Source organism: Pongo abelii, chromosome 2 (genome assembly GCF_028885655.2).
Source record: "Pongo abelii isolate AG06213 chromosome 2, NHGRI_mPonAbe1-v2.0_pri, whole genome shotgun sequence".
In the NCBI taxonomy this organism is placed as follows: domain Eukaryota; kingdom Metazoa; phylum Chordata; class Mammalia; order Primates; family Hominidae; genus Pongo; species Pongo abelii.
The window spans coordinates 17,339,701-17,363,007 of NC_085928.1; the positions used below are offsets into that span (position 1 = coordinate 17,339,701).

At 39.6% G+C, this 23,307-nt stretch overlaps 2 protein-coding genes across 3 annotated transcripts in view; one reads left to right on the top strand and one right to left on the bottom strand.

Annotated features, from left to right (window-relative positions):
* Positions 1-17,766, bottom strand: part of GTF2E1 (general transcription factor IIE subunit 1) — a 38,924-nt gene extending 21,158 nt beyond the window's left edge. Inside the window, exons 1-2 of one of the 2 annotated variants that reach the window (XM_063721644.1) lie at positions 15,308-17,183; positions 12,051-12,528 (exon numbers count right to left, since the gene is read on the bottom strand). In XM_063721644.1, the coding sequence (XP_063577714.1) occupies positions 12,051-12,498 (448 nt within the window). In that variant the 5' untranslated portion in view covers positions 12,499-12,528; positions 15,308-17,183. 2 annotated transcript variants of the gene reach the window in all.
* An 80-nt stretch (positions 17,767-17,846) lies between these two features.
* RABL3 (RAB, member of RAS oncogene family like 3) overlaps positions 17,847-23,307 on the top strand; it is a 60,833-nt gene continuing 55,372 nt past the window's right edge. The window contains exon 1 of the mRNA XM_002813241.4: positions 17,847-18,053. Coding sequence (XP_002813287.1) covers positions 18,008-18,053 — 46 coding nt within the window. The 5' untranslated portion in view covers positions 17,847-18,007. The remainder of the gene's footprint in view (positions 18,054-23,307) is intronic.

Consider the following 23,307-nt stretch of genomic DNA (forward strand, 5'->3'; position numbering starts at 1 on the left):
AGCCACTGCTGAAAAGAAAAGCCAAAAGACTTCTGGAAATGACATGAACACTGAACACACTGATTATGCAAAAGGACCCAACATAATAAGTGTTCTAAATAAAACTATACAATATTATGAGAAGCTGACCAAGCATTACTAACCATAAGCTGTTTTAACAAAGTATTTAAGAATCACTTCGCATCAAAAGAGACAAAGAAGGCCACTACATAATGGTAAAGAGATCAATTTAACAAGAAGAGCTAACTATCCTAAACATATATGCACCCAGTACAGGAGCACCCAGATTCATAAAGCAAGTCCTCAGAGACCTACAAAGAGACTTAGACTCCCACACAATAATAATTGGAGACTTTAACACCCCACTGTCAATATCAGACAGATCAACGAGACAGAAGGTTAACAAGGATATCCAGGACTTGAACTCAGCTCTAGACCAAGCAGACCTAATAGACATCTACAGATCTCTACACCCCAAATCAACAGAATATACATTCTTCTCAGCACCACATCACAATTATTCTAAAATTGACCACATAATTGGTAGTAAAACACTCTGCAACAAATGCAAAAGAACAGAGATTGGCCGGGCACGGTGGCTCATGCCGGTAATCCCAACACTTTGGGAGGCCGAGGCAGGCGGATCACGAGGTCAGGAGCTCGAGACCATCCTGGATAACACGGTGAAACCCCGTCTCTACTAAAAATACAAAAAATTAGCCGGGCGTGGTAGTGAGCACCTGTAGTCCCAGCTTCTCGGGAGGCTGAGGCAGGAGAATGGCGTGAACCCGGGAGGCAGAGTTTGCAGTGAGCTGAGATCACGCCACCGCACTCCAGCCTGGGCAAAAGAGCGAGACTCCATCTCAAAAAAAAAAAAAAAAGAACAGAAATCACAACAAACTAACTGTCTCTCAGACCACAGTGCAATCAAATTAGAACTCAGGATTAAGAAACTCACTCAAAACTGCAAAACCACATGGAAACTGAACAACCTGCTCCTGAATGACTACTGGGTACATAAGGAAATGAAGGCAGAAATAAAGATATTCTTTGAAACCAATGAGAACAAAGACACAACATACCAGAATCTCTGGGACACATTTAAAGCAGTGTGTAGAGGGAAATTTATAGCACTAAATGCCCACAAGAGAAAGCAGGAAAGATCTAAAATTGACACCCTAACATTACAATTAAAAGAACTAGAGAAGCAAGAGCAAACAAATTCAAAGCTAGCAGAAGGCAAGAAATAACTAAGATCAGAGCAGAACTGAAGGAGATAAAGACACAAAAAACCCTTCAAAAAAAAATCACTGAATCCAGGAGCTGGTTCTTTGAAAAGATCAACAAAATAGATAGACTGCTAGCCAGACTAATAAAGAAGAAAAGAGAGAAGAATCAAATAGACGCAATAAAAAACGATAAAGGGGATATCACCACCGATCCCACAGAAATACAAACTACCATCAGAGAATACTATAAACACCTCTATGCAAATAAACTAAAAAATCTAGAAGAAATGGATAAATTCCTGGACACATATACCCTCCCAAGACTAAACCAGGAAGAAGTTGAATCTCTGAATAGACCAATAGCAGGCTGTGAAACTGAGGCAATAATTAATAGCCTACCAACCAAAAAAAAGCCCAGGACCAGACAGATTCACAACTGAATTCTACCAGAGGTACAAGGAGGAGCTGGTACCATTCCTTCTGAAACTATTCCAATCAATAGAAAAAGAGGGAATCCTCCCTAACTCATTTTATGAGGCTAGCATCATCCTGATACCAAAGCCTGGTAGAGACACAACAAAAAAAGGGAATTTTAGGCCAATATTCCTGATGAACATCAATGTGAAAATCCTCACTACAATACTGGCAAACCGAATCCAGCAGCACATCAAAAAGCTTATCCACCAAGATCAAGTCAGCTTCATCGCTGGGATGCAAGGCTGGTTCAACATAGGCATATGAATAAACGTAATCCATCACATAAACAGAACCAATGACAAAAAGCACATGATTATCTCAATAGATGCAGCAAAGGCCTTTGACAAAATTCAACAGCGTTTCATGCTAAAAACTCTCAATAAACTAGGTATTGATGGAATGTATCTCAAAATAATAAGAGCTATGACAAACCACAGCCAATATCATACTGAATGGTCAAAAACTGGAAGCATTCTCTTTGAAAACCAGCACAAGACAAGGATGCCCTCTCTCACCACTCCTATTCAACATAGTGTTGGAAGTTCTGGCTAGGGCAATCAGGCAGGAGAAAGAAATAAAGGTTATTCAATTAGGAAAATAGGAAGTCAAAATGTCTCTGTATGTAGATGACATGATTGTATATTTAGAAAACCCCATCGTTTCAGCCCAAAATCTCCTTAAGCTGATAAGCAATTTCAGCAAAGTCTCAGGACACAAAATCAATGTGCAGAAATCACAAGCATTCCTACACACCAATAATAAACAGAGAGTCAAATCATGAGTGAACTCCCACTCACAATTGCTACAAAGAGAATAAAATACCTAGGAATCCAACTAATAAGGAATGTGAAGGACCTCTTCAAGAACTACAAACCACTGTTCAACGAAATAAAAGAGGACACAAATGGAAGAACATTCCACGCTCAAGGATAGGAAGAATCAATATCGTGAAAATGGCCATACTGCCCAAGGTAATTTATAGATTCAGTGCTATTCCCATCAAGCTACCACTGACTTTCACAGAATTGGAAAAAACTACTTTAAAGTTCATATAGAACCAAAAAAGAGCCTGTATAGCCAAGATAATCCTAAGCAAAAAAGAACAAAGCTAGAGGCATCACACTACCTGACTTCAAACTATACTACAAGGCTACAGTAACCAAAACAGCATGGTACTGGTACCAAAACAGATATACAGACCAACGGAACAGAACAGAGGCCTCAGAAATAACACCACACATCTATAACCATCTGATCTTTGACAAACCTGACAAAAACAAGAAATGAGGAAAGGATTCCCTATTTTATAAATGGTGCTGGTAAAACTGGCTAGCCCTATGTAGAAAGCTGAAATTGGATCCCTTCCTTACACCTTATACAAAAATTAACTCAAGATGGATTAAAGACTTAAATGTAAGACCTAACACCACAAAAACCCTATAAGAAAACCTAGGCAATACCATTCAGGACATAGGCATGGGCAAAGACTTCATGACTAAAACACCAGAAGTAATGGCCACAAAAGCCAAAATAGACAAATGGAATCTAATTATACTGAAGAGCTTCTGCACAGCAAAAGAAACTATCATCAGAGTGAACAGGCAACCTACAGAATGGGAGAAAATCTTTGCAATCTACCCATCTGACAAAAGGCTAATAACCAGAATCTACAAAGAACTCAAACAAATTTACAAGAAAAAAACAAATGACCCCATCAAAAAGTGGGCAAAGGATATGAACAGACACTTCTTAAAAGAAGATATTTATGCAGCCAACATATGCATATGCAGCATAGATGACATATGAAAAAATGCTCATCATCACTGGTCATCAGAGAAATGCAAATCAAAACCACAATGAGATACCATCTCATACCAGTTAGAATGGCAATCATTAAAAAGTCAGGAAACAACAGATGCTGGAGAGGATGTGGAGAAATAGGAATGCTTTTACACTATTGGTGGGAGTGTAAAGTAGTTCAACCATTGTGAAGACTGGCGATTCTTCAAGGATCTAGAACTAGAAATACCATTTGACCCGGCCATCCCATTACTGGATATATACCCAAAGGATTATAAATCATGCTATTATAAAGACACATGCACACGCATGTTTACTGTGGCACTATTCACAATAGCAAAGACTTGGAACCAACCCAAATGACCATCAATGATAGACTGGATTAAGAAAATGTGGCACATATACACCATGGAATACTATGCAGCCATAAAAAAGGATAAGTTCATGTCCTTTGTAGGGACATGGATGAAGCTGGAAACCATCATTCTCAGCAAACTATCACAAGGTCAGAAAATCAAACACCGCATGTTCTCACTCATAGGTGGGAGATTAACAACGAGAACACACGGACACAAGGCAGGGAACATCACACACCAGTGCCTGTCAGGGGGTGGGAGGCTGGGGGAGGGATTAGCAGTAGGAGAAATACCTAATGTAAATGACGGGTTGTTGGGTGCAGCAAACCAACATGGCACATGTATACCTATGTAACAAACCTGCACGTTGTGCACATGTACCCCAGAACTTAAAGTATAATAAAAAAATAAAAATAAATAAATAAATAAAGAATCACTTTACATTGTTAGATTTCTAAAGGGCTTCTGGAGGATGGTGTTAGGGATACAAGGTAACAGGCCTGGAAGGATAAGCAAAAACTTCATAGTTTCTCTGTTACGACAGAGAAAATTGGTGGGAGTGAGGTGAGCGGAAAAGCCACAGAGAGGAAAAACTAGTTTGCCATTTTAGTTTACATACCTCTCTACTATTTGTGTCTTTACCAGGTTTTCATTCATGTATTACTTATTTTATTTTTTTTGAGACAGAGTGTCGCTCTGTTGCCCAGGTTGGCAGTGGCGTGATCTTGGCTCACTGCAACCTCTGCCTCCGAGGTTCACGTAATCCTCGTGCCTCAGCTTCCCGAGTAGCTGGGACTACAGGTGTGCGCCACCACAACTGGCTTTTTGTATATTTAGTAGAGATGGGGTTTCACCCTATTGGCCAGGCTGGTCTTGAACTCCTAACCTCAAGTGATCTGCCCACCTCGGCCTCCCAAAGTGCTGGGATTACACGCGTTGAGCTACCGCTCCCAGCCATATATTACTTATGTATTTTTAAAAGAAAGAAAACGAATGCCATATTGAATTCTCCAAAAACATTCAACTCCCTCTTAATCAATATGCAGAAGCTATACAGTCATTCCTGGGCTTTTCTGAAAGCATTATCAAGTCTTTTGTTGCAATTTTTATAACTCATAATGTTCGGGGGAATATCTATTAAAATGTAATTTTAAGTCTCAAAAAGTCACCTTTTAGTCTCATTCCTAAACTTTATTTTCGTAAAGCAAATTTCTTCAGTTTAATTGGGCAAGGGAAAATGTACAGAAAAAGGAGGTGCTATTAGCAAACAGCAGCACACATGGCAGGAACATAGTTCTACATTAAATTATTTTACCTATAATAAAAAGAAATTTGAAAAATCATCTTTTAAAAATTCACCACAGAACAATTAACACTGCAAAATACTCATTCATCTGCATGCAAAAGAAAAAAAAAGCAGATTTAATGTTTTTGAAATTCAGAATCAAATGTGTCAATGATTTACACAATACAACCTCACCCTCCAAAATTCAATTTAATCAATGAAATTGGGTTCTCCTTCCTTAAACAGGAATTTATCTGGATTTGGTCTAATCATGCATCATTCCTCAATTCTGGAATGATAAAGGGGAAAAAAGGTACAATGTGGGGGAAGAAGGGCAGAAAACAACAAACTGAAGGATGGTACACGGATGAATATTAAAGCTTGCAATAAATTCTCTAAATTAGGCCCAAATCAAATTCATCTCAGCATGCAGAATCAAACTCATCTCAACTATCTGAAAGACAATAACGAATAGAATATTGTTTCAAAACCCAAAGCATCAAACTAAAAAGCAACTCTTCACAAATAAGCAAATAAATTAGCTTTTATGTCACTGGCATCAAAATACAAAAAAGATAAAAGATTGTTTTTTTTTTTGAGATGAAGTTTCACTCTGTCACCCAGACTGGAGTGCAGTGGTGCAATCTCGGTTCACTGCAACCTCTGGCTCCTGGGTTCAAAGGATTCTCCTGCCTCAGCCTCCCAAGTACCTGGGATTACAGGCGCACTCCATCACACCCAGCTAATTTTTGTATTTTTAGTAGAGATGGGGTTTTGCTATGTTGGCCAGGCTGGTCTTGAACTCCTGACCTCAAACGATCCGCCCACCTTGGCCTCCCAAGGTGCTGGGATTACAGGCATGAGCCACTGCACCCAGCCAAAATGTTTTTTTAAAAAAGTTCTTATTTAAGTCTTTAATCCATCTTGAATTAATTTTTGTATAAGGTGTAAGGAAGGGATCCAGTTTCAGCTTTCTACATATGGCTAGCCAGTTTTCCCAGCACCATTTATTAAATAGGGAATCCTTTCCCCATTGCTTGTTTTTCTCAGGTTTGTCAAAGATCAGATAGTTGTAGATATGCGGCGTTATTTCTGAGGGCTCTGTTCTGTTCCATTGATCTATATCTCTGTTTTGGTACCAGTAAAAGTTAATGGGTGCAGCACACCAGCATGGCACATGTATACATATGTAACTAACCTGCACATTGTGCACATGTAACCTAAAACTTAAAGTACAATTAAAAAAAAAAAAAGTTCTCAAATCCTCAAAATCAAAAGCAGCAGAATTTTAAAAAATCAGACCTAAAGGTTTTGTGGGGGAAGGGTAGAAGAGGGACGATACTTGCTCCTATCTTTCCATAACTCGTTTTTATATATATTTTAACTTTTTCTAATAAATTCCCGCCCTCTTACTCCCCCCACTCCCCAATCCATACCTTTGAGCTCTGTGGCATAATTGTCTAATTAACCCATGCTGGATAAGATTCCAAAGACTGAGGACTCAGCAACTGAGCAAAACAATCTCGGAAAGATTTCTTCTTGTGTTTGTGTTTTTAGCACTTCAGGAATTGAAAACACTGCTTGTAAGATACCTCCTGTCCTGGCAATAACAAATGCTGGCAAGAACGTGGAGGAAAGGGAACTGTCGTACACTGTTGGTGGGAATGTAAATTAGTACAATCACTATGGAGAACAGTTTGGAGGTTCCTCAAAAAACTAAAAATAAAGCTACCATATGATCCAGCAATCTCACTGCTGAGTATATACCCAAAAGAAAGGAAATCAGTATATCAAAGAGGTAGCTGCATTCCCATGTTTGTGGCAGCACTGTTCACAATAGCTAAGATTTGGAAGCAACCTAAGTGTTCATCAACAGATGACTAGATAAAGAAACTGTGGTGCACATACACAATGGAGTACTATTCAGCCATAAAAAAGAATGAGATTCAGTCATTTGCAACATGGACAGAACTGGAAATCATTATGTTAAGCGAAATAAGCCAGGCACAGAAGGATAAACATTGTACATTCTCACTAATTTGTGGGATCTAAAACTCAAAACAATTGAATTTGGGGACATAGAGAATGAAAGGATGGTTAGTAGAGGCTAGAAAGGGTAGTAGGGATGGGGGATGGCTAACTGGTAAAAAAATAGTTAGAAAGAATGAATAAGACCTACTATTTGAAAGCACAACAGGGTAACTATAGTCAATAATTATACATTTAAAAATAACTAAAATAGTATAATTGGATTGTTTGTAACACAAAGGATAAATGCATGAGGGGATGGATGCCCCATTCTCCATGACGTGATTATTACACATTGCATGCCTGTATCAAAACATCTCATGTACCCCATAAACATATACACCTATTTAGCCACAAAAAATTTCTTTTAATTAAAAAAATTTTAAAAGATATCTCCTATTCTAAGTAGAAAGAGAAGAAGACAGGAAAAAGCTGCCTGCCCTATGAAGGCACTCTTTAATCGAGTCTCACAAATAGAGAATCCTAAAAATTTTTAAATGTTAGGGTAAGGGAACAGAAAAGGAATCTCAATAAATGGGGCCATCAGGAAACGGATCTGTCCAAACCAAAAAGCTTTATCTGTAGTCACAAGCCAAGAAGGGACTCATATGATTTAACTCCAAACTTACATATGAATATCTCAAGTAGATACCAAGTTTACTTGACTATTCCAAACTCAGAACTCAACACTAGAAGAGATCTAGTCAATTGTTGGCTGTTTTTAAGAGTTATTTATTAGAGACTTACTTACTTACCAAAGACTTCTTTATGCTAATCCTAAAATCTGTTGCTAAGTCTTTCCATGGAGCCAAACAAAACAAGGTGAATCTCCATGAGAAGTGTCATATTCTCCCTTAATAGTAAATCTAAAACAGTCTAGCAATGTAAATACCACTAGATTTATTCGTTATTACATTATAAGATCCTCCAAATCCAAGGGTACAACATAGGCATGTCCATGTGCATCCACATACACATTATTTGATGAGTTGAACTAGATAATCTCTGAATTTCTATTTCTAAGATTTTATTAAATATACATTTATATGATTCCTTTTTAAAAAAATTTAAATTATCTCATCTCAAAATTTAAAATGTGACTCCTAGGTCCCTAGGTGAATGCAGTAAAAGGGGCTCCCAAATTATTTCCAATTCAAGCATCTAACAATTCTACTCCACCCACTCACAGTAAAACTACAATGCCATATATGTTTTTAGAGAAGCTCTAAAACTGTATTTTTTTGCCCAATATTCCCACTGCCAAGAATTCATAAGGAAAAATGTGAACAGGAATAATGTGCTATATATACAAAGGTATTCAAAGCATCTTATCTATACCAGCAAAAAATAGATACCACCAAAGTGCCCAAAAGGAGGGGAAAGGAAAATGGGAAAAAAATTACACCTATTAAAACATATTTTGAACACTAGACAGAAACAGGAGAGTTTGGTACATTAAGAAACCAAGAGATCATAAACTATTCTAAGCTATGATTGTAATTGTAGGTAATACATAAAAGGCTGGTGGCTTTGTGGGTGATTTTTTTCTCTTCAAATTTGTCTCTGGCATTATGGTTGCATAATTTTTAAACTAAAAATGGAAAATATAAAGCTATTTCCAAATCATCTAACCTTAACATCTAAAAAGAGGTAATATCCCCCTCTCCCCTTCAGGAGAAGCATGCTGTTGAACTTAACTTAGAAGTGTTAACTTAGGGTGATTAACTAAATCACCCATGGTTGAGACTGCTAAAATAGAAATACTTAAGTCTATTTAAACGGTCAGAAAGCTTGCTAAATCTAAAACATGCATTTATGAAACACAAGATGTTATTTTGCTGATTCACTGAGAGATTTCATGTCATGTTTTTGTTTTGATTACATAATCCTCCCATATTTTAGAAACTTAAAACCTGGTTTCACCTTAATGATTACGCTTCTGATTGACTAGTGTGCAAAGGCTAGGTTATTCCATTTTAACAAATAATGTATCTATACATTTGAAGAGAGTTCAACCCAGAAACATCAAAAGCAAATCTAAATGGAAAGTACAGAGAAAATTTACAATCTTTAGGAAAAGTAGAGATGGAGTAGGGAATAGTAGTAAACCGAAGTAGGAAGATCGGTGGCTTATGTGTGAATTAACAATGGTAAACAATCCTTGCTGGGCTGTTTCCTGGGTCCGGAATTTGCAGGTGGTCCTCAGGAGCTCATCTAGGAGTTACTACCCTTTGTCATGTGGCAGAGAGCTGCCCATACACTTGAGTTAACCACTTTTTGTCACGGAAAACAGTAAAGTCTAGCAGGCTTCAAATCCAATTTCTGAATATCCCCTAATTGCTTCTGTAAACCACAAGTCAATCTAAGAACTATTGAAAAGAAATGCAGGTAGAAGTCCATTAAATACTTCCATCACTTGATCAGAAATATTATCAATCTCCTCTAGCAACCAGGAAATTGGGTATTTGTACAGGACTGGGCTTAGAAAGAAAACTGCAATCTACCAATTTAGACAAGGCACAGTTATCACAGCAGAAAAAGTTCCCTCCTCCCTTACTACACACACCAAATTTTTATTGCCCATCTTCTTCATTATGGGGTGGGAGTAGAGGAGAGGACAGAGAGATGAATACCGAGCAAAACAAGAAAGAATAATAGAGAAAAACACAAAGATTTCTAAAAGGAATGTACAGACCAAAGGAGGTTGTTGGGTATTAATAGTTAAAAAAAAAAACAAAAACAAAATTCAAAACATCAGAACTGGCAAGCAACTAGGGCCTAATATCAACTAATCAACACATTTTTCTCCTTAAAGGAGCATCTAAATGAAAAGCCACATTACAATAAAAAGGCAAGTATGTTCTCAGAATGAGGGTCCCTAATGATTATAAATTTTTAATCATGATACCTCAGGCTTTACTGCCAATTAAGTAGGACATAACTGCCAATTAAGTCAAGCATTAGTGTTGGCTGACCAGGGCACCCTCCCCTGAGTGACATTAAGATTAAGTGACTTATTCTTGCTCTCAGGCACTCCTTCTTTTCATCTTCATGCTGACCATAGCCCTCACATTAAAAATAGTCTTTGTTCAGACTGGCCACAACACAACTGTTTCAGTTTTAGCTTTATTTCATAAAATACTTTCATGCCCTCTACCCTAACTCCTTGATTCAAGTCACCTTGACTGTACTGGATGGAATGTTAGGCCATCTCTTCCACAGGCCATCTATTGAGTCAACCAGTTTCATTCAGAATCTAGGTGAAATTCAAGAGTATCATGATCAATCTCCTAAATACTGATATATAAGTAGTGGAATCATCTCCTTTTAGAAAGTTTCATTAAATTAAATATGACTCAAATGACAAATAAATGTAGCAGAAGCATGTTATTTTAGATTACTCTAAGGGACTGGATAACACCTTCTACTGTGGTCAAGAGTGATGAAGCCTCCACTATTAAAACCAACATCTGTAGAGAATTACAAAACCAAGAACCCAGAGCTCCTGTAAGAAATCTGTTAGAGTGAATGGCAAGAATCATGAGACTTCTCTAGTCTGTTTTGAAGAGCTTCAGATATATTCTACAACCTTCCTCTATAGAACACTCCAGCAATTCTCATACCGAGGATGGTTAAGACTGTCTTATAATCAAGATCATTCCTTGTGGAGCCCTTTCAAGGTAAAAAGCTAGGTTCAGACAAATTAAATGTTTAATACAATTGTTAATTCTTTAAATTAGTTTTCATCCAAAATCATTGCCTCACAGTAAATAAGAAAAAAAAAGGTCATAGATTGCTTCTGGCTCTTTTTGTCAATAATCTTAATTTATATTGGGGTTATTTCCCACTTAAAAAAATTTTTAAATTATTTAAAATGTACCATATATAACATAAAAAATAGAAAATAAAACATACACAGAAATCTGTAATTTTGCACAACCAAATATTTCATGGGTCAAAGTTTAAACTTTCGGATGAAGTTCTTAAAAAAGCAGATTTATGAACTAAAAAGTAGCCTATACTCCTGAAATCAACCATAACAAAGGGACTTAATCTAATTTAATAGCACTGAGTCCTTCTATAGATTTTTACCTGTACAAAATAACACAAAATTGATCAAGTATTTAGCAAAACTAGTCTCTTTTTATTGTGTAAACAGATAACAAGATAAAATAACTATATAACTTAGAACTTCAAAGTTTCTCATGTTTATGCTAGACATATTGTATTTTCAGATAATGCATGCTTTCTAAATTGTGTTAAGAAAAATCCTTAAAACTATTCAATCAAATCAGGCCAATTATATATCTTGTTGACAATTTTCTTCCAATAATAATGTGTATCTAAAGGACACTAAATGTCTTATCTTGGAAAAAATTCCCCTCTTATTTCATCTGGCTAACTCTTACTATCTTTTAGGTCTCCAATGTTAACTTCTTCCAGAGGCCTTCCCCAAATCCAGATAATACGTCCTAGTTACATACTCCTGATACCACTTTCTAGTTCCACTAACAAAGCATTTAAATACACTGTATTGCAACTGTCTAGAGGTCAAAAATAAAATTAGAACAGCCTCAAAGTGGTAGAGAAATCAACCCTTCAGATTAGGCTGCAGTTGTAAACAAGGTGGGATGGGCAGAGACAGGAGGGCCATAAGTGAGAAACTCCCTTGTGAAGGAGAAAGGCTTTGCAAAGGCTTCTCAAAGTAGTGTGACAACCAAACAGGACAGTAAGACTGACTGCATGCCGTAATTTACACTGATCCATTCACTTTTATAATAATATATATGATGGTTTAAAAATTAGATGAGTCAATTTAAGAAAAAGGGTAATACACACTTTATTTTAAAGATTCACAAACCAGATAAACCTCACCTGTCATAGGATCAAAGAGCTGATTAGCTTCTAAGTCTGTGAAAGTACTACTACAGACAGGACATTTGAAGGAAGCCCGGTTGGTCGAATCTCTCTCATCGGTCTCAATCCTCCTTCTCATGTGGTCCAGTTTATATTTTACCACATTAACAAGAGTACGATAATTGATGAAGTAGTAGTTATGGCGAGTGGTTTTCCCATCTGCAGCAGTCTCTACCCTCATTCTGCATTTGATAAACTTGTCTCCCTTTAAATTATTCAAAACTGATCGAAGTTGCTTCCGATCAAACTTGAGCAGCTCCAGCATATCCTCCTCTTTCACACAGGGGTTCCTGATCAAGATGTCCAAGGCCAAGGCATGCTCAATGCCATAAAATCCCCGGATCACATACTTGGCTAACCGCTTCAATGCTGCTGGAACTTCAGTGAGGACATCTGGGTCTGCCATCTTTAGCAACAAACTCCAACTTTAAATATACTGAATTCAGAAACAAACAGAAAATTAGCCAGGTATAAGAACATGGTAATCATATCCACTATCCTTGCAGTGCCAGAGAAGTACCCAAAGAGTTTTAAAAAGATTTCTAATACCTAAGCATTTAACAGAGCAGAACAAGATTTTCCTCTAGAATGCACAAAAGATTACACCCAAAAAGCTTTACATGTTTCTTAAATGGCTACTTTTACGATCTATAGTGTGTTTGATTAAAAAGTAACTTATAATTTATAAAACAATATATTACATCAAGTGTACTTTACTTCAGAAGAGAAACACAAAAAAAGCTATATGAAATGCTCACTATTCTTTGGGAATGCTGGCAACCCTGAGAAAACTAGCAGTTCGCATCTCCTAAAAGTGTCTTTGTTTCCTTTCTTGAGTAAAATTTTTCTACCAAGATTCTAGGATGTTTTAACATAGTCATGCTTTCACAATAAAATCACAACAAACCAATAAACACATGAGTAATCACCACCTGGGGTGTTTGACAAAATCATTAACTGTTGTAAAACTGAAAGAAAGTAATACTTAGATCCAGATAGTTTTACCAACCTTGAAAAATTAAATCTGATAATCAAGGAAAGACCATCCAGTCCTTAAAAAGATAGAAAATGAGGGAGGGAAAGCAGCCCAAAATATTCTTAAATACTGGATCCCTTGACAAAGCAGAAACTAAGTGTATCTCATTTCCATACCATGACCCAGAAAGCTGTCTTCTCAAAGCCCACATTGGCATGTGGTTTACTTAAAAAACCTGGGCTTCAGGAGGTGGAGGTGGTGATGAGCCAAGATTGTGCCACTGCACTCCAGCCTGGGCAACAAGAGCGAAACTCAGTCTCAAAAACAAAAAAAAACAAAAACAAACAAAAAAATACAAAATTGGGCTTTGAAATTCAGAGTACACAGCCTGTGTTTTGTTAACTATGTAATCCTGAGCAAATCCCTTAAACAATTTCAAGCCACGTTTTACTCTCTAAGAAATAAGGATAGTATCAACTACCTTAATGGAGCTGTTGTGATTAATAAGAATGTAATTAAAGTGTTTAGGAAGGACAGCTTCCATATCAACTTAATATGTTCCAAACTAAAAATGGCTAGACTATCCACACAGATTAAATCAAGTTAAATTTCCCTAGCCCACAGGGAATTTGTTTTTCTTTTAATAGAGAGAGGGTCTTGCTCTGTTGCCCAGACTAGAGTTCACTGGTGTGACTTGGCTCAATGCAGTCTCAACCTCCTGGGCTCAAGCAATCCTCCCACCTCAAACTCTCCAGTAGCTGAGACTACGGGTAGACACCACCATGACTGACTAATTTTTGTGTTTTTTGCAGTGACAGGGTTTCACCATTTTGCCCAGGCTGGTCTCCAACTTCTGGGCTCAAGGGATCCACCCACCTTGGGGGCTTCCTAAAGTGCTGGGATTACAGATATGAGCCACCACATCCAGCCCACAGGATAATTTTTTTTTTTTGGAGACAACGTCTCCATCTGTCACCTAGGCCGGAGTGCAGTGGCGCGAGCTCAGCTCACTGCAACTTCTGCCTCACGGGTTCAAGCGATCCTCCTGCCTCAGCCTCCTGAGTTGCTGGGACTATAGGTGTGCACCACCACGCCTGTCTAATTTTTGAATTTTTAGTAGAGACAGGGTTTCACCATCTTGGCCAGGCTCCGCAGGATAATTTTTAACAGAGACATCCCATTGAACTATTTCAATGGAGAACCATATTCTGTTATTAATACTAGTTTCAACTAACTCTTTTATTTGAAATCAGTGGTTATCAACCCCAACAGATTTAATACTCTTTTTATAAGAAATATTTTGATATCCACAGTACCATACTATGAGGAAACTCTATACACGAATCTATAACCAATCTATGCATATATTTTGGGGGGAAAATATAAGGCCCTTCCTGTAATAAAGGAAAAGTAAAAGTCAAAAGAAAATATGTACTTTAGATTACAAATACTCAGGTATGACTACATATTGTAAGATATAACAAAGTAGCACCTAGATCCAAATCTGTGAACCTAGAGCCTTCCTGCTACCCCAGGGCTTAAGAATGCCTGGCAAGTGCCTGGGCTTGACACCAAAGTAGTACCACAGCATACTACTGGAAACACTTTTCTCTCCTTTTCAGTTTGGTCTATACATTGTACTTGAACCCAGTTTTCGTTTTTTTGTTGTTTTACATCCTCAACAGTTGTCAGAACACAACATATGGCTTCAGAAACATTCAACAAAGAACAGCAGAAAAATGTCAATATAACCTGTTTCCAGGATTATTTCCTACTATTGTGTTCTCCTTCCCTGCCCCATACATGCCATGCCCCAGACTAACAGTTCTCAAGCCTGGTTGTAAGGCAGAATCATCTAGGGAACGTTTTAAGAATACTGACCCTGGGCCCCACTCCTAAAGGTTTTGTCTCAGGTGGTCTGGGGCGGCCAGATTAGGCATCACACAAATTTTTAAAGCTCTTTAGGTGACTCTACTATGCAGCAATATATCCTGCCAATGCTCATCCTGCATGGAGAGGTCCCTGTGCCACTTATTGCTCAGCCTGTTTCCTTTGCCTAAAACACCCTAGGGAGTCGTGAAGACTAACGTAAGGGAGTGATATGAGGGCTTTACAATCCAACAGTTTTGGGGTTTAAATCTCAGTTCCAGTATTTCTTAGCCCCCCTGACCCCAGAAAATTCTCAGACTCAGTTTCTTCATATATAAAAAGTGATTAAGCTAAGTGCAGTGGCTAATACCTGTAATTGCAACACTTTGGGAGGCCGAGGTGGTGGGATTGTCAGAGCCCAGAAGCTGAAGACAAGCCTAGGAAACACAGTAAGACCCCATCTCTACAAAAATTTTAAAACTTTGCCAGGTACAGTGCCATGCACCTGTAGTACCAGCTGAGGTGGATCAATTGAGCCAGGAGGTCAAGGCTGCAATGAGCCATGATTGAGCCACTGCACACCAGCCTAGGTGACAGGACATGACCCTCAAAAAAAAAAAAAAAAGTTATTAACTGTGCCCTGCTCACACAGTTAATGTATGAACTCAGTGAGATAATTAATGCAAAGTGTTCTGCTTTAAGGGCTGGCAAAAGAGTTCAATTAAGTACTGGCATTCATAATAAATCCCCTATTTAGAAAAATGATTCTTATACCAATATGAGGAATGGACTCAAGTGAGTGAAGGTGGAGGCAGTGTGGAACATTGCGGGTATAAAATCTAAACTAAGAAGGCAAAAAAATTGCAAGAAGAGAACAAAATGAATGAAAGTTATTACAGAAAAAGAAAATCAAAAGGACCCAACAAAATATATTGGATACAGAATACGGGAGTAGGAAAAATCTTAAATAGCTCTGTTTTGAGCCAGCGAGGCTAGGAAAAGTACTGCCATGAGAAATAGGTGACCCCTGACGAGGAGCAGATACGGAAGAAATGAGGAAATCACTTTTAGAAGTGTCTTTGAGGAAATACCATAGGATATTCCTCTGAATATGCCCAGCAGGTAGCTGAACAAATGAAACTAGAGTTCAGAAATGAAATCAAGCTGTGCCACCTTGTTCAAAATCTCCGCATTCTAAAATCCTCCTTCCCGACCACTACCTTCTCTCCTCCATCACTTCCCACTCACGCTGAATCTCCTTACTCAATCTCTAGAGGTCTCAGGTAAGAGTTCTCAAACTGGCAGCCCCCCACGCATTGTTTCACCCAAAGAATGTTTCAAAAATTTTCTGAATTAGTTGTCAACATTTAAAAATTGTTTAAGAGTTCACATAAATTTCAACTTCCAGCTCCTCTTGCAAAATTGGAAATATCTGAGGAAAAAGTGAGCCCATGTTCCCACATGGAAACAATAAGCTAAAGCCGAACAGCAGCTGGCGTTATTAGGGAAGGAGTATGGCTGGTCTCTGGAGACTTCTGAGTGTGGGACCTCCTAGGACCTTTGTTTCTTCCTTTGATCTCCATTGTCCATGAGTCAGATCCCAGCCTCACCTCCCTACGCCAGTCCAGACCCACGTGTATTTTAATCATATAAACATTTAAGGACTACTGTGCACCAGGCACGGAGCTAGAGAAACAAAGTTGAAAAGAAGGCACCCTCTGCCCTCTGTCTACCCTGTCAGCCTCATATCCAGCCACACCAGCATATTCTCAATTCCATGAGCCACATGTGCTTTCCCTGCTTCCCAAGGCTTTGCACCTGCTGTTCCTTCTGCCCCTACAGCTAAGCCCAAACCCCCTTCTCCTAATCATCCTTCAAGTCTCAAATGACATTTCCTCATAGAGGCCTTCCCAGACTCCCCATTAAGTAGCATACTTAACTCCCCATTAAGTAGCATACATCCCCTTTCACATGTTCCATGGCTCTTTCCCCCTTCTTGTACTTTCTCCATGTCTATCTCTAAGACCAGACTTCATCTTGTTCACCAATTAATTTCCAGCATCTAGCATAGCCAGACAAGTACTTCCATAAAACTTTCCATATGTCTCCTAGGCACGTTTTGTTCCAACATGGCTCATCTTGCCAGCTTCCCCCCGCTTCACTTCCTCCACTCTTGCTTCCACAGTAGAATCGGACAGGCTATTGGGCACTCTCTTCTTAAATTTAAAACAGTTTTAAGCGGGAGGTGAGTGGATCAAATTCAGGATGTTAAAAGATTGTGCTGACTGCAGAGTGGAGAAAAAAACGAAAACGTGGATGCGAAGAGTCCAGTTAGATTACTTCAGTAAATCGCCACTCCAGTTCTAGAACAACTTGGGATTCTACACATCTAACTGCGGTGTTCTGTTACCACAGTTCATGGCACTTTCCACGCCTTCACACACACAGCGGCAAACTACCGCGAAACCTCCGAACCCAGCTGCCCTCCACGAGACGCGTTCGGTGATATGCACTCCTCCCCACTGCGAGACTCCGAGACCCCAAACTCCCTCGGACTCTCCCAGTTGGGTCCAGGGCCACACTCCGCGCAGCCAAGCCCGCCCTACCCAAGGTCGCACACGGGCCGCTCCGGGGTCAATGGTTCTTTGGAGGACCAAGAGGACCAAGGCAAGAGGGTAATTCATTAGGGGAGGATAGTTAAGCGGGAGCGAAAGCAAGAAGAAATCATGAAATGCAATGCCCGGCCAGGGAACTCCGAACAAGGAACAGGGAACAAGTTTTACCAACGCGAATCCTCGAACACTCCCACTAGAGCTGCCCTCAGCGCTTCAACTACCGGCTTAAATGAGCCACGCCCCTTGCGCGACAAAGAAAACGCACTATTCCTGCGACCAGCTGGGGAAGCATCCCGCTACCTTTTACTAGACCAGCCAATGAGTTCAGTGAAGCCTTCGATCAAGACAGTCACGCTCCGAGTGGCCAATGAAATTGAAGGCTCTGCCCTCCATGCCCAACTCTGATTGGCTTACAATCCCGGAACAGGCGTTAACCCAGGGAAGGCAGTGGCAAGATGGCGTCCCTGGATCGGGTGAAGGTACTGGTGTTGGGAGACTCAGGTGAGAGGCTTACCCTACCTCTGGGGCTCCAGACACTTTTGAGTTACCCAGTAACCCTCCCCTTAACTTCCTTCCCTCAACTTCCTGGCTCCTCGGCCCGTGGCTGAAGTCCCTCCCAGGGCCTGAAGACTACACTTCCCAGGGGACTTTGCTCCGTGTGACGACGCTGCGGCGGCAGCGGCGGCGTCGCGCGGGTGGGGGTCGCGGAGCCCGGGTTTTTGCCTTCGCGGCTTTCCACATCGGTCTCCCAGGCGACCCCAGCCTAGAGTGTATTGTCAATTCTTTTATTTAAAAAAAAAAAAAAAAAAAAGCAGGCATTGAGTATTGTATGGGGTTGTATGTTAAGGGTACAGAAGTTAGTAGGACCGTGCCTTCAAGAGATTTTGTTGATTAAGGAAGTCAAATGTGCACTGAGAAACGTGCACTGGCAAGCGCTTCGCATATATTAACTCATTTAATTCTGAGATCAGTCCTGTTATCCCATTTTACAGAAGAGAGTAGTGAGGCAGAGAGATGTAAATGACAGAATCCTTTTGAACGCAGAGTCCACGAACTTAAACGCTAAGTTATAATTATGCAGTGACATATTGGGTAGTGGTCCTGTTTTATTCTTAACTGAGCTTAATTTCCTGGTTCTCGTTTGATCTTCATTGAAAACCTATTATGTCCTCGACTGTACAATAGAGAAATTAAGAGTTTTATTCTGAAGCAGCTAGGATTTAATGCTGAGCCCAATTTAATCCTAGTGTTAAAATTCTTTTTTTTTTTTTTTTTTTAAAATCTCAGTAGATGCAAAAAAAATTCTTTTGATACCTGGGACATTTGAGAACTACAGCTGACGTCTGGATTTCCAGCTCCCACCTCACTGCCCTTATCTTTTCTTCCATAATCCCCAATTCAGCTCTCCTTAGTAACTTCAATAAATGCTGACCTTGCATTTTATAGAAGCGCTCTTCTGGAGTTGGCCTAAGAGCATGTGTTGTGAGCAAACACATTGTGCTAGATGCTTGGAGGTGGAGAGGCTTGAAAACTTAACAGAAACTAAATAAAACTGTGGGCAGCAAATATAGGTTAAGAATGTTTTCACATTGCCCTGAGGATGATTTGCATTATGAAATATTTTACAGAGAGCATTATTTAATATTCCGCTAAGAAAGTTGCCTTTTGAAACTCAATGAACATAATCACAATTTATGTCGACTTGATTTCCATCAGGTAGCTTGAAGTGGTGCCAAAGTTAATTTAATAAAATCACTCAATTTTACAGATAAAGAAAGTAATTGTGGCCTAAAGGGACTTGGCAAGAGTATCACTGAGTAGAATTTAGAATCCAGAACTAACAGACTTCTTCCTGACACATTAAGTGAGTGTTTTGTGTCCTCTATAATTCCATTTTCTATTGTATCTAACAATCCCTTCATATTACAAACTGCTGCAACTAGTCAATTTATTTTCTTTCCAACAGGCGCTGTATTAGGTTCTGGGGTTATAACTGTGGAATTAATGCATCATGTAACAGGGATCGAATTAGCAGCTACATTAACTGTGGAAAAGTAATCAGGCAATTGATAAGCTTCCCTACTGCCCCCCTCCCCATTATGGTTTAGTTTAAAGCAGAAGACACAGCTGTGATGGCCAGGAAAGTGATTGATGTTGTCACACATTCACTAATGTTAACCTTTATATGCAAAGTTAGTTATTGTCTTTTTATCTTTTTAAAAGGTAATTTTGTCAGTCTCCTTTAAACTGCGATTTAAAAGTACACAGTCTGACAATTTAGAATGCACTTTTTACACTTCCTCAGCCTTTCAAACCTGAAATTTTATTTTTAAATAAAGGCCATTTCCCTCATAAAATTTTGAGGGTTTCACAAATATATAAAGAAATGACTTAGCCAGACAAGGTGGCTCTAGCCTGTAATCCCAGCACTTTGGGAGGTTGAGGCGAGTGGATTGCTTGAGCTCAGTTCAAGACCAGCCTAGGCAACATGGTAAGACCCTCTCTCTACCAAAAACAATATAGAAAGTTAGCCGGGCATGGTGGTGCACGCCTGTAGTCCCAGCTACTCAGGAGGCTGAGGTGAGAAGATCACTTGAGCCCAGGAATTTGAGGCTGCAGTGAGCTAGGATCGTGCCACTGCAGTCTAGCCTGGGTGATAGAATGAGACCCTGTCTCCAAGAAAAAAAATAAAAAGAAGAAAGAAATGAGTTGATATTTGGAGATTTGTTTTCTATCCTATTGAGATATTTGGTAATTTGGTAAGGAACCCTGAAAGTCTCACTACCATACGGTTTTCTCTTTCTTTCAGAGATTAGGGACTAGTTTAACATATTACCAAACAGCTGTATTTGGAGCTGACATTTATTTATATTGGGCCTTTTTTACCCCCAAGTAAATCAAGTGCATTCTTTTGATCAAATTTAGTTCTAAAGGTGAAAACATAGAATCTCCCAAAATTCTTAAAGAAATGAAATTAGCTATTATTCCCTAGCACTTCAACTGTTCTTACTGTTTAGGGTTTCATCCCATGTTAGCTAATACTTATCACCCAAAGCAGTTAATTCATGGAGAGCTATACAATTTTACTGCCTAGAAATGTTTACCCTAACACAATTAAGCTAAACTAGGCCTTAAGTGTTGCAACAAGCTGATAATTAAGTGGATAGATACATTCCTTGAACATAAACAAACCTGTCTACAAATACAGAATCAACAATACATCCTAAAAGTTACAGATATTAGATACAATGCAGTAAATTCAATGACAAATATAATTTTGAGTATTTAAAAATCTTAAATGTTTCTATGTAAAAGAAGTAATAAAAGGGAAGCCTGGGAAAATGTTTGATTCAATTACACATACGTAAAATAATTAATATATTTAATAGATAAAGAGCTCATATAAATTAATGACACTAAAACCCGGTAGATAAACGTACAGAGTAGATCAACAGAGAATTTATGAGAGGAAAAACAACTGATTTGCCAAAATAATCATAATGATAATCTTTGATCTTTATCAGAAAGTAAAGAAATGCAGACTAAAGCAAGCTGTCACTCCCCCACTGCCCCCCACCACCGAGACGGACTGTTGCTCTGTAACCTAGGCTGGAGTGCAGTGGCGCAATCTCGGCTCACTGCAACCTCTGCCTCCTGGGTTCAAGTGATTCTCTTGCCTCAGCCTCCCAAGTAGCTGGGATTACAGGCACCCACCACCACGCCCAGCTAATTTTTGTATTTTTAGTAGAGACGGGGTTTCACCATTTTGGCCAGGCTGGTGTCGAACTCCTGACCTCATGGTCTGCCTGCCTCGGCCTCCCAAAGTGCTGGGATTACAGGTGTGAGCCAACGCGCCTGGCCAAGTTGTCACTTTTATTCCTTTATCAGGTTAACAAAGATGAAAAGCTAACTACATGATACTGTTGAGGTGCAACAAGACCTGCAGGCTCAAGTGTATGGCTGGTGGCAGTATAACCCCATGAAAGTTATTTCTCAATACATATCAAGAACTTTAAATGTTTCCTTTTAAGTACTGAGTTTACTTCTGGGAAGGTATATTAAGGACATAATTTTAATTTTAAACAAAGGTTTAAACAGAAATAACCTTTCACTAGCATTATCAAAAATTTCAAAACACCCTAAATATCTAATAATAATGGAAGAATGATTAAGTAAATTTTTATGCCTACACGCTGAAGTACTATGGAGATACTTTAAATGTTTATGAAGATTTTGGAATAATATGGAAACTTTTAATAAATACTAATTAAGGTTCTGATATAAGTACTAAAGATAAAAAAGATGCATAAGAACCCTCAAGGAACTTAAAATTAAGGGAGTGGTTCCAAGATGGCCGATTAGGAATAGCTCCAGTCTACAGCTCCCAGCGTGAGCGACGCAGAAGACGGGTGATTTCTGCATTTCTAACGAGGTACCGAGTTCATTTCACTGGGGCTTGTCAGACAGTGGGGGCAGGACAGTGGCTGCAGCCCACTGAGTGTGAGCCAAAGCAGGGCGAGGCATCTCATCACCCGGGAAGCGCAAGGGGTCAGGGAATTCCCTTTCCTAGCCAAGGGAAGCGGTGACAGCACCTGGAAAATCGGGTCACTCCCACCCTAATACTGTGCTTTTCCAACGGTCTTAGCGAACAGCACACCAGGAGATTATATCCCTCACCTGGCTCGGAGGGTCCCACGCCCACGGAGCCTTGCTCATTGCTAGCACAGCAGTCTGAGATCAATCTGCAAGGTGGCAGCAAGGCTGGGGGAAGGCCACCCGCCATTGATGAAGCTTGAGTAGGTAAACAAAGAGGCCAGGCAGCTCGAACTGGGTGGAGCCCACCACAGCTCAAGGAGGCCTGTGTGCCTCTGTAGACTCCACCTCTGAGGGCAGGGCATAGCCAGAAACCTCTGCAGACTTAAATGTCTGGCAGCAGAAACCTCTGCAGACTTAAATGTCCCTGTCTGACAGCTTTGAAGTGAGTAGTGATTCTCCCAGGATGGCGTTTGAGATCTGAGAATAGACAGACTGCCCCCTCAAGTGGGTCCCTGACCCCCGAGTAGCCTAACTGAGAGGCATCCTCCAGTAGGGGCAGACTGACACCTCACATGGCCCGGTACCTTGCTGAGAAAAAGCTTCCAGAGGAATGAATGATCAGGCAACAACATTTGCTGTTCCACAATATTTGCTGTTCTGCAGCCTCTGCTGCTGATACACAGGCAAACAGGGTCTGGAGTGGACTTCCATCAAAATCCAAAAGACCTGCAGCTGAGGGTCGTAACTGTTAGAAGGAAAACTGACAAACAGAAAGGACATCCGCAACAAAACCCCATCTGTACATCTCCATAATCAAAGACCAAAGGTAGATAAAACCACAAATATGGGGAAAAACCAGAGCAGAAAAGCTGAAAATTCTAAAACTCAGAGGGCCTCTCCCCCTCCAAAGGAACGCAGCTCCTTGCCAGCAACGGAACAAAGCTGGATGGAGAATAACTTTCACGAGTTGAGAGAAGAAGGCTTCAGATGATCAAACTTCTCTAAGCTAAAGGACGAAGTTCAAACCCATTGCAAAGAAGCTGAAAACTTTGAAAAAAGATTAGATGAATGGCTAACTAGAATAACCAATGTAGAGAAGTCCTTAAATGACCTGATGGAGCTGAAAACCATGGCATGAGAACTACGTGACGATGCACAAGCTTCAGTAGCCGATTTGATCAACTGGAAGAAAGGGTATCAGTAATGGAAGATCAAATGT